This window comes from Procambarus clarkii, chromosome 43 (assembly GCF_040958095.1).
Source record: "Procambarus clarkii isolate CNS0578487 chromosome 43, FALCON_Pclarkii_2.0, whole genome shotgun sequence".
Lineage (NCBI taxonomy): Eukaryota > Metazoa > Arthropoda > Malacostraca > Decapoda > Cambaridae > Procambarus > Procambarus clarkii.
This window is the reverse complement of record NC_091192.1, coordinates 28,512,344-28,523,305: the sequence shown is the minus strand read 5'-3', so window position 1 is coordinate 28,523,305 and position 10,962 is coordinate 28,512,344. Positions and strand designations below refer to the sequence as shown.

Genomic DNA, 10,962 nt, shown 5'->3' with positions numbered 1-10,962 from the left:
CCACCTTGAGTACGTGTGGAGTTCCGCCTTGAGTCCGTGAGGAGCTCCGCCTTGAGTCCGTGTGGAGTTCCGCCTTGAGTCCGTGTGGAGCTCCACCTTGAGTCCGTGTGGAGCTCCACCTTGAGTCCGTGTAGAGCTCCACCTTGAGTCCGTGAGGAGCTCCGCCTTGAGTACGTGTGGAGTTCCGCCTTGAGTCCGTGTGGAGCTCCACCTTGAGTCCGTGTGGAGCTCCACCTTGAGTCCGTGTAGAGCTCCACCTTGAGTCCGTGAGGAGCTCCGCCTTGAGTCCGTGTGGAGTTCCGCCTTGAGTCCGTGTGGAGCTCCACCTTGAGTCCGTGTGTAGCTCGACCTTGAGTCCGTGTGGAGCTCCGCTTTGAGTCCATGTGGAGCTCCGCCTTGAGTCCGAGTGCAGTTCTTCTCCAAGCCAGTATGGAGTCTCAAGTCTTCACGTGATCAGGGTCGAAAAATTGAGAAAGGTCCAGGACTTGACAAGGATTCAGGACTTGACAAGAGGCCAGGACTTGACAAGGATTCAGGACTTGACAAGAGGCCAGGACTTGACAAGGGTCCAGGACTTGACAAGGGTCCAGGACTTGACAAGGGTCCAGGACTTGACAAGGGTCCAGGACTTGACAAGGGTCCAGGACTTGACAAGGGTCCAGGACTTGACAAGGGTCCAGGACTTGACAAGGATTCAGGACTTGATAAGAGGCCAGGACTTGACAAGGGTCCAGGACTTGACAAGGGTCCAGGACTTGACAAGGGTCCAGGACTTGACAAGGGTCCAGGACTTGACAAGGGTCCAGGACTTGACAAGGGTCCAGGACTTGACAAGGGTCCAGGACTTGACAAGGGGTGGTCCTGGTACGTTATCTCTGCGTAACTATCTCGGCTGTTGTTTATGAGGACGGGCCGTTGTTTATGAGGCCGGGCTGTTGTTTATGAGGACGGGCTGTTGTTTATGAGGACGGGCTGTTGTTTATGAGGACGGGCTGTTGTTTATGAGGACGGGCTGTTGTTTATGAGGACGGGCTGTTGTTTATGAGGACGGGCCGTTGTTTATGAGGACGGGCTGTTGTTTATGAGGACGGGCCGTTGTTTATGAGGACGGGCTATTGTTTATGAGGACGGGCTGTTGTTTATGAGGACGGACTGTTGTTTATGAGGACGGGCTGTTGTTTATGAGGACGGGCTGTTGTTTATGAGGATGGGTCGTTGTTTATGAGGACGGGCTGTTGTTTATGAGGACGGGCTGTTGTTTATGAGGACGGGCTGTTGTTTATGAGGACGGGCTGTTGTTTATGAGGACGGGCCGTTGTTTATGAGGATGGGTCGTTGTTTATGAGGACGGGCTGTTGTTTATGAGGACGGGCTGTTTATGAGGACGGGCTGTTGTTTATGAGGACGGGCTGTTGTTTATGAGGACGGGCCGTTGTTTATGAGGATGGGTCGTTGTTTATGAGGACGGGCTGTTGTTTATGAGGACGGGCTGTTGTTTATGAGGACGGGCTGTTGTTTATGAGGACGGGCTGTTGTTTATGAGGACGGGCTGTTGTTTATGAGGACGGGCTGTTGTTTATGAGGACGGGCTGTTGTTTATGAGGACGGGCTGTTGTTTATGAGGACGGGCTGTTGTTTATGAGGACGGGCTGTTGTTTATGAGGACGGGCTGTTGTTTATGAGGCCGGGCTGTTGTTTATGAGGACGGGCTGTTGTTTATGAGGACGGGCTGTTGTTTATGAGGACGGGCCGTTGTTTATGAGGATGGGTCGTTGTTTATGAGGACGGGCTGTTGTTTATGAGGACGGGCTGTTGTTTATGAGGACGGGCTGTTGTTTATGAGGACGGGCCGTTGTTTATGAGGATGGGTCGTTGTTTATGAGGACGGGCTGTTGTTTATGAGGACGGGCTGTTTATGAGGACGGGCTGTTGTTTATGAGGACGGGCTGTTGTTTATGAGGACGGGCCGTTGTTTATGAGGATGGGTCGTTGTTTATGAGGACGGGCTGTTGTTTATGAGGACGGGCTGTTGATCATGAGGACGGGCTGTTGTTTATGAGAACGGGCTGTTGTTTATGAGGACGGGCCGTTGTTTATGAGAACGGGTTGAGAATCCTGTTCCTTGAGTGGATCTTTAATTTACATAATTCACTTAAGCCTAATTTGTGCCTCGTCGACAGGCCTGGAGAATGTCAGTGGAGTGTCGAGGATAACTCCTTGAGGTGTCACAGCCGTGTCGTCCAGCTGTCAGTCATCCTGGGCTCGCTGATCTGTCATTGATGTGTGTCGGTGACGTCTCACTTATGGGCCACTGACTTCAGGTAAGTTGATTTGCTGGCCAGAGATAATAGTGAATATAATGCTGCGTCCTATTTCTCTCTCTCTCTCTCTCTGTTTCTCTGTCTCTGTCTCTCTGTCTCTCTGTCTCTGTCTCTCTCTCTCTCTCTCTCTCTCTCTCTCTCTCTCTCTGTCTCTCTCTCTCTCTCTCTCTCTCTCTCTCTCTCTCTCTCTCTCTCTCTCTCTCTCTCTCTCTCTGTCCCTATCTCTGTCTGTCTCTCTCTCTCTCTCTCTCTTTCTTGCTTCAAGCCTGCTTCTCTTGTGCCTCATTCGTGCTTGATAAGTATGCCTGAAACGTGCAAAAAAAAAAAACTGAAAAATAACATGACCAAAAAAATTTGCACAAGCAAATATAGCTTGAACACGAAAAATATGAGAGAACAGAAGAGAATATATGACAGAACAGAACCAGTGAAGAACAGACTGTATGAACATATCTGCTGTTAAGTGTTCACTCTGATATTATTATGTGTTCACTCTACGTGTTATGTGTTGACTACGATGTTATATTTGATATAACTATCTTTACTTCAGAACAAATCTAAATGTGTTCTATATTAGTATTTCCGTCAATTTGCGGTTTCTGTCAACACTTAATTTTATTCACGATGAACATTTTAAACGGAATGAGACATCTTGAGCATTTTAAAATATATACTCTAGACAAATAAATGAACCAAAATCAGATGTTAAACATTAACCAAAATCAGATTTAAAAACTAACCTAAATCAGATTTAAAAATCAACGGCCATCAGATTTAAAAATTTAACCGACATAAGATTTAAAAACAAAATATTTATCCAACATCAGGTAAACAACAAATATAAACAATTTATATATATATAATATATATATATATATATATATATATATATATATATATATATATATATATATATATATATATATATATATATATATATATATATATATATATATGGCTTTGAAGAGCAGTGTTGCCAAATGCTCTCCCACACACCAGAATATACACCCGACATCCTATGACCTTGAAGTTCTTCAATTTTATCAATCTCCCAGTTATGGCAACGATGCAAATTATTAGTGGCAGCCATTCGGTCGTCAGGGGTGGGGGGGGGGGGGGGGTTGAAAGGGAGGGGGATTGGGGGGGGAGGGTGGTCGAATAATTCTCTCGCATAATTCTATTTGTTTTACGACATGATTCATAGACCTATTAAATCCCGCCGCGACTCAAAATTGGTATTATCGGGCTGTAAACTGAATTCCCCGACCGATAAAATATTGGGGTGGGGGGGGGGAAGGGAGCGGTTTACCGATATTGCCTTCTCGGTAATGGGGGGTAAGAACAATGGGATTGTGTTGGGATGTGTGTGTGTATATATATATATATATATATATATATATATATATATATATATATATATATATATATATATATATACATATATGTCATACCTAGTAGCCAGAACGCACTTCTCGGCCAACTATGCATGGCCCGATTTGCCTAATAAGTCAAATTTTCATGAATTAATTGTTTTTTCGACTACCTAACCTACCTAACCTAACCTAACCTAGCTTTTTCGGCTACCTAACCTAACCTATAAAGATAGGTTAGGTTAGGTTAGGTAGGGTTGGATAGGTTCGGTCATATATCTACGTTAATTTTAACTCCAATACAAAAAAATTGACCTCATACATAATGAAATGGGTAGCTTTATCATTTCACAAGAAAAAAATTAGAGAAAATATATTAGTTCAGGAAAACTTGGCTTATTAGGTAAATCGGGCCTTGCATAGTAGGCTGAGAAGTGCGTTCTGGCTACTAGGTATAAGTGGATTAAGGCGTCTTGTACATACCAGTTGCGTTGCTCCTGGGAGTATGGGTTCGAGTCACTTCTGGGGTGTGAGTTTTCAGTTGCATATTGTCCTGGGGGCCATTCAGGTCTTGTTCGCACTAGGTATATATATATATATATATATATATATATATATATATATATATATATATATATATATATATATATATATATATATATATATATATATATATGTCGTACCTAGTAGCCAGAACGCACTTATCAGCCTACTATGCAAGGCCCGATTTGCCTAATAAGCCAAGTTTTCCTGAATTAATATATTTTCTCTATTTTTTTTTCTTATGAAATGATAAAGCTAACCATTTCATTATGTATTAGGTCAGTTTTTTTTATTGGAGTTAAAATTAACGTAGATATATGACCGAACCTAACCAACCCTACCTAACCTAACCTATCTTTATAGGTTAGGTTAGGTTAGGTAGCCAAAAACGTTAGGTTAGGTTAGGTTAGGTAGGTTAGGTAGTCGAAAAACAATTAATTCATGAAAACTTGGCTTATTAGGCAAATCGGGCCTTGCATAGTAGGCTGAGAAGTGCGTTCTGGCTATTAGGTACGACATATATATATATATATATATATATATATATATATATATATATATATATATATATATATATATATATATATATATATATATTGGCTGGTCAGAAAACAACTGCGATGGTCTAAATAACCCTCCAGAGGTTGTTAGCCCTTAATAATCTTCCAGAGGTTGATAGGCCATAATAACCCTCTAGAAGTTGTTAAGTCTTAATAACTCTCTGGAAGTTGATAGGCCTTAATAACCCTCCAAGGGTTGATTGGGATTCAACCTCTCCAGAGGTTCATGGGGTTTAATAACCTCAGAGGTTGAATGGGCTTTTAAACCCTCCGGAGGCTGATGGGGCTTAATAACCTACCGGACGTAAATAGGACTTTATAACCCTCACGTGGTAGACAGGATTTAAGTCCAACTCCGTGTTGAATAAGACAAAAAAGGATCTTCTTCTTCTTGAGGTTATCTTGAGATGATTTCGGGGCTTAGTGTTTCCGCGGCCCGGTCCTCGACCAGGCCTCCACCCCCAGGAAGCAGCCCGTGACTGCTGACTAACTCCCAGATACCTATTTACTGCTAGGTAACAGGGGGCATCAGAGTGAAAGAAACTCTGCCCATTGTTTCTCGCTGGCGCCGCTGCACACAACCGCTGCATATTCTACTTTGGACTTTTGTTAGACCAAAGCTAAAATATGCAGCGGTTGTGTGGTGCCCATATCTTAAGAAGCACATCAACAAACTGGAAAAGGTGCAAAGACATGCTACTAAGTGGCTCCCAGAACTGAAGGGCAAGAGCTACGAGGAGAGGTTAGAGGCATTAAATATGCCAAAACTGGAAGACAGAAGAAAAAGAGGTGATATGATCACTACATACAAAATAGTAACAGGAATTGATAAAATCGATAGGGAAGATTTCCTGAGACCTGGAACTTTAAGAACAAGAGGTCATAGATATAAACTAGCTAAACACAGATGCAGAAGAAATATAAGAAAATTCACTTTCGCAAACAGAGTGGTAGACGGTTGGAACAAGTTAGGTGAGAAGGTGGTGGAGGCCAAGACCGTCAGTAGTTTCAAGGCGTTATATGACAAAGAGTGCTGGGAAGACGGGACACCACGAGCGTAGCTCTCATCCTGTAACTACACTTAGGTAAAAAAAAAATACCATCATCACAACCTTCTGACCATCACCACAACCTCCTCACCATCACCACAACCTCCTCACCATCACCACAACCTCCTCACCATCACCACAACCTCCTCACCATCACCACAACCTCCTCACCATCACCACAACGTCCTCACCATCACCACAACCTCCTCACCATCACCACAACCTCCTCACCATCACCACAACCTCCTCACCATCACCACAACCTCCTCACCATCACCACAACCTCCTCACCATCACCACAACCTCCTCACCATCACCACAACCTCCTCACCATCACCACAACCTCCTCACCATCACCACAACCTCCTCACCATCACCACAACCTCCTCACCATCACCACAACCTCCTCACCATCACCACAACCTCCTCACCTTCACCACAACCTCCTCACCATCACCACAACCTCCTCACCATCACCACAACCTCCTCACCATCACCACAACCTCCTCACCATCACCACAACCTCCTCACCATCACCACAACCTCCTCACCATCACCACAACCTCCTCACCATCACCACAAGCTCCTCACCATCACCACAAGCTCCTCACTATCACCACAACCTCCTCACCATCACCACAACCTCCTCACCATCACCACAACCTCCTCACCATCACCACAAGCTCCTCACTATCACCACAAGCTCCTCACCATCACCACAACCTCCTCACCATCACCACAACCTCCTCACCATCACTACAATCTCCTCACCATCACCATAACCTCCTCACCATCACCACAACCTCCTCACCATCACCACAACCTCTACACCATCACCATAACCTCCTCACCATCACCACAACCTCTCCACCATCACCACAACCTCCTCACCATCACCACAACCTCCTCACCATCACCACAATCTCCTCACCATCACCATAACCTCCTCACCATCACCACAACCTCCTCACCATCACCACAACCTCCTCACCATCACCACAACCTCTCAACCATCACAACCTGATCACTATCACAACCTTCTCCCCATCACCATGTAATGGGGGTGGGAGGAAATAGCTCTCTTTTGTCCCATTATCTCGCCCTCTCCCCCAGTTAACTATTCTAGAATCCCCCCAAAGTTCCTGCTAGAGCCTCTCTAGTTCAACACCTTGTGACCTAGGCATTTGATTACCTACGTATCATGACTACAAGGCGTAGTAACTTGGTCAGCTACCCGCAATCTCTAGAGAACTCTAGAACATTTTTCTGTCACGAATGCATAAAAGAAACGAAGGGAAACAAATGAATAATGAAGTAATGAATGAGGGTTTGGGGTAAGAGAGGAGGGAGGGTCAGGAGTTTGGTCAGGTGAAAGGGAGAGTGGGAGAGAGGCGGAGGAAGAGGAGAAGGGAGTGGAGAGTGAGTAGGAAGTAGTGGTAGAGGTAGATAGGTACATAAGTAGAAGTAGAAAAATGCTGCCACCATCCATTCTAACTCAGTACATACAAGACAAGGAATGGAACTTGTCTGTATCACAAAATTGTCCAATGAGTTCATGCACCAATTCTAACCATGTACTAACTGTAACCATGTATTGTAACCATTTTCTAACCATAAAATCCAGAAACTCAGAGGCTCTCTCGCCTCAACTCACAAAGCTATAGGAAACAAAATTAAAGCCCATTTAAACAAGTTAATCAAATATATAATTAACATGATATATCTCATAATTCCGGCAATTGAACTTTAGGTTCATAATGTCCAGATTAAAATACAATGTGAGTCATCACACAAGAATTTGAGAACAATACGGCTGTCTGCCCCTAATAATCACACCTGAGTTGTGTACACACACAAATACGTCACCTTACGTTCAACTCACCAAGTGTCTAAGTTGAATAGAGAGACGGGGAGGGGGAGCTCCTTAGACAGAGAAGAATACCCCACCCAGCCACCACAGTCAGGGCAGGCTGTGGGCTCGCTTCCAGCACGACTTTCGATCTTCTGTGTCTCTGTCTGATGTCTGCTGTCGAATCCTCTCGAATCTACAGTTCCCTGGGTATATATGGGGAAATCTTGGAGCTAAACTCCGCCCACCAGTAAGGTAGCCACAGGCTCTCTACCTAAAACCCAAGGCAGCGGTGTATCTGAAGGACACGCCCCAGCCAGCCGTCTGCAATTATCGGTTTTGCAGAAGGCAAGGTCACCTGACCTGACCTGACCTGACCTGACCTGACCTGACCCTTGGTAAATCTGTGGTCATTATTCTAAAAGGTGAGATCCCACCTTAATTAATTAAGGGGATGTCACCCTTAAGAATAATAATGTCCAGATTAAAATACAATGTGAGTCATCACACAAGAATTTTAAGAATTTTAATTTACTCACCCTCAAGTATTAGAACACCTGGTGTTCTCAAATTCTTCTGTTTGACTGACTGTTGTTTGAGAATATTATACTAACACATTCATAGTGTTACAACCACAACCTCCTCATCATCACCACAATCTCCTCACCATCACTACAACCTCCTCACCATCACAGCCTCCTCATCATCACCACAACCTCCTCACCATCACCACCCCAACAGCAACTTCTCCATGGTTCCCATCACCACCACCCCACAGTCACTGCCACAACCCCTCCACACCGTCACCACAACCCCCCCCCCCCCATCAGCCAAAGTACATACTAGGCCTATAACAACAGTGAGAGACATGAAGACTGAACTTTACAATCCCCCACCAAACAACAGAAGGCCCCTGGGGGGGGGGGGGGGGAGAATGCGACAAATGCAATAAGAATTGTCTGAAGGTAATAGACAAAAAAAACAGCCACAACGACAAAGGGGAACAAGAGTTAAAATTCTAATTAAACTAGAGGACTTTAACCACAGGGAAATAGACTGGATAAACACGGGTCTCTACACATTGATATGACATGGCGAACAAAACTGGTAGACGAAGCGGACAAACACTTCTTAAAGCAGCATGTTACTGAACCAACAAGAGCATGAGGGATGGACCCATACCTGCAACACGAGACCTCGTGTATCCCCCCGCAAAAAAATGAGGAAGATATTGAGGAAAACCAAGTACAAATTGCCTCTAGGAGCTATAGAGAGCAACCACTGCACAGTCATGCTTGAATACACAGTGGAGCTGAAGACAAGTTGGTTACACCAAGAATAGAGAGATTACAGACGCGGGGGACTACAGTTACATGAGGGACGTTCTGGTGTTGGTAATCCAGTGAGAAGTGGCAGGTAAGACAGCACATGAGATAACCGGATTCATTTGCTGTGAAATGTACCATAGGCAACGGAGCAGTTCTTATCTCACCACTCAAGAAGAAAGTGGACGGTGGAAGTAAAGTAATCCCCTCCCCCTCTCCCCCCCCCCTGGTTCAACAGGGAAGGCAGGAAAGCTAAAGAAAATGCAACACAAAAAAGCTGGAACAAGTACAGAGAACTAGGAACACAAGACAACGGAGAGACGCTCAAGAAAACCAGAAAAGTATTCACCCTTCGAGTTACAAGACAAGCTGAGAGGTAATTTGAACAAGACATTGCTGTAAAAAGAGTTAAGGAGCAGCCAAAGTTGTTCAATAGCCACATAAGGAGAAAAGTAGCAGTGTGAGACAATGTACTGAGACTAAGGAGAGACGAGAGAACTCTCAGAGAAAAAGGTAAGGAGGGATGTGAGGAGTTTAACAAAACATGTCAGGAGGGCTTTACAATGGAACCCGTGTGTTGAGACCAAGCATGTAAAAATTAAAGGTCAGAAGAAACAATGGATGACTTTAGTCACTGGAGAAGAGGTAAGAAAACACCTGGAGGAACTAAGATGTGTCAAAATCAACGAGCCCAGACCTAATCTCACCACGGCTACACAAGAAGGTTACAGAAGTACTGTATCATCCATTATCTAAAATTTTAACTAAAACGCTTGAAACAGGAAACCTCCCAGAAGACTGGGAAAGGGTTACCCCAGAAAGGGTTACTAAAATATGACTGGAAAAAAGCAGGTTAACACTCCCATCGGAGGCACACATCAACAGAACAACATCGGCAGCATATGAGACGCTGGCAAATATAAGAACATTCTTTAGAGACCTAAATTAGAACTTCCTTTCGAGGCAATCTACACAACCTTTGTTAGACCAATACTGAAATATGCAGCACATCCTCCTGTTTACATAGCACTTACTGTTATCATGTGGACCACCGTACATATATTGACGTAGTGGACAACTTGAAAATAGTATTTGGTAGGCGTTGAATTTGGATAAACCGCTATCTGAAGCCTAATATAGAACATATATGTCCTATAATGGGCCTCGGAGTATTAAAGTTTGCTTATTAGCTTAATTTCTTACGATCTCTTTCTTCTGTACATAGAAGAAAGTAATCTTCTTTGTAATCTTAGTTATAAAGAAGTATTATCTATAAAGGAGGCTGGGTTGAAATTCTGCACCTGGTGAAGCCTGAAACCAAAAATTCAAAACGTACAAAGGTTTGCAACAATACTGGTGCCAGAGCTACGAGGGTTAAGCTACGAAGACAGCTTAATGGAACTAAATCTCACAACCCTAAAGGTAAGAAGGAACAGAGGGGATATGATCACAGCATGTAAGATGCTCAAGGGAATTGATAAAGTGAAAAAAGGATAACCTCCTTTAAATTGAGAGAAAATTTGACACGAGGACACAGGTGAAAGCTGGAAACGCACCTGAGCCGTGTGAATGTCAGGAAATATTCGTACCGTGTACGGGAAGTCAACAAGTGGAATGCAATGAAAAAAATAGAAGTTTTGGAAGCCATCTCCATCCACAACTTTATGGCCAGATTCGACAAAGAATTTGAATATCAGAATGGTTAAATTATAACGCAGAGGGCAGAACAATGGTGGTAGGCGGGGCATGATGATGTGTGATGATGATGATGATGATGATGTGATGATGTGATCACACTCCCCCCGTAGTCGCTGATAGGTAAGTACTATCACCACCGAAACCACTCCATCATCACCACCACCACAACAACCACCACCACTCCCACCGTCACTACCACAACCCTCTCTCACTATCACCACCACCCCCAACTTCGAGAATAAGGAAT

The 10,962-nt window shown here is 44.1% G+C and overlaps 1 protein-coding gene across 1 annotated transcript; it reads left to right on the top strand.

The window, feature by feature from the left end:
* The first annotated feature begins 381 nt into the window (after window positions 1–381).
* Window positions 382–883, top strand: LOC138349911 (uncharacterized protein SPEM3-like). Its single transcript, XM_069299902.1, has 2 exons — window positions 382–411; window positions 458–883. The coding sequence occupies exons 1-2, from the start codon at window positions 382–384 to the stop codon at window positions 881–883; spliced, it is 456 nt and encodes a 151-aa protein (XP_069156003.1).
* Window positions 884–10,962: the final 10,079 nt, after the last annotated feature.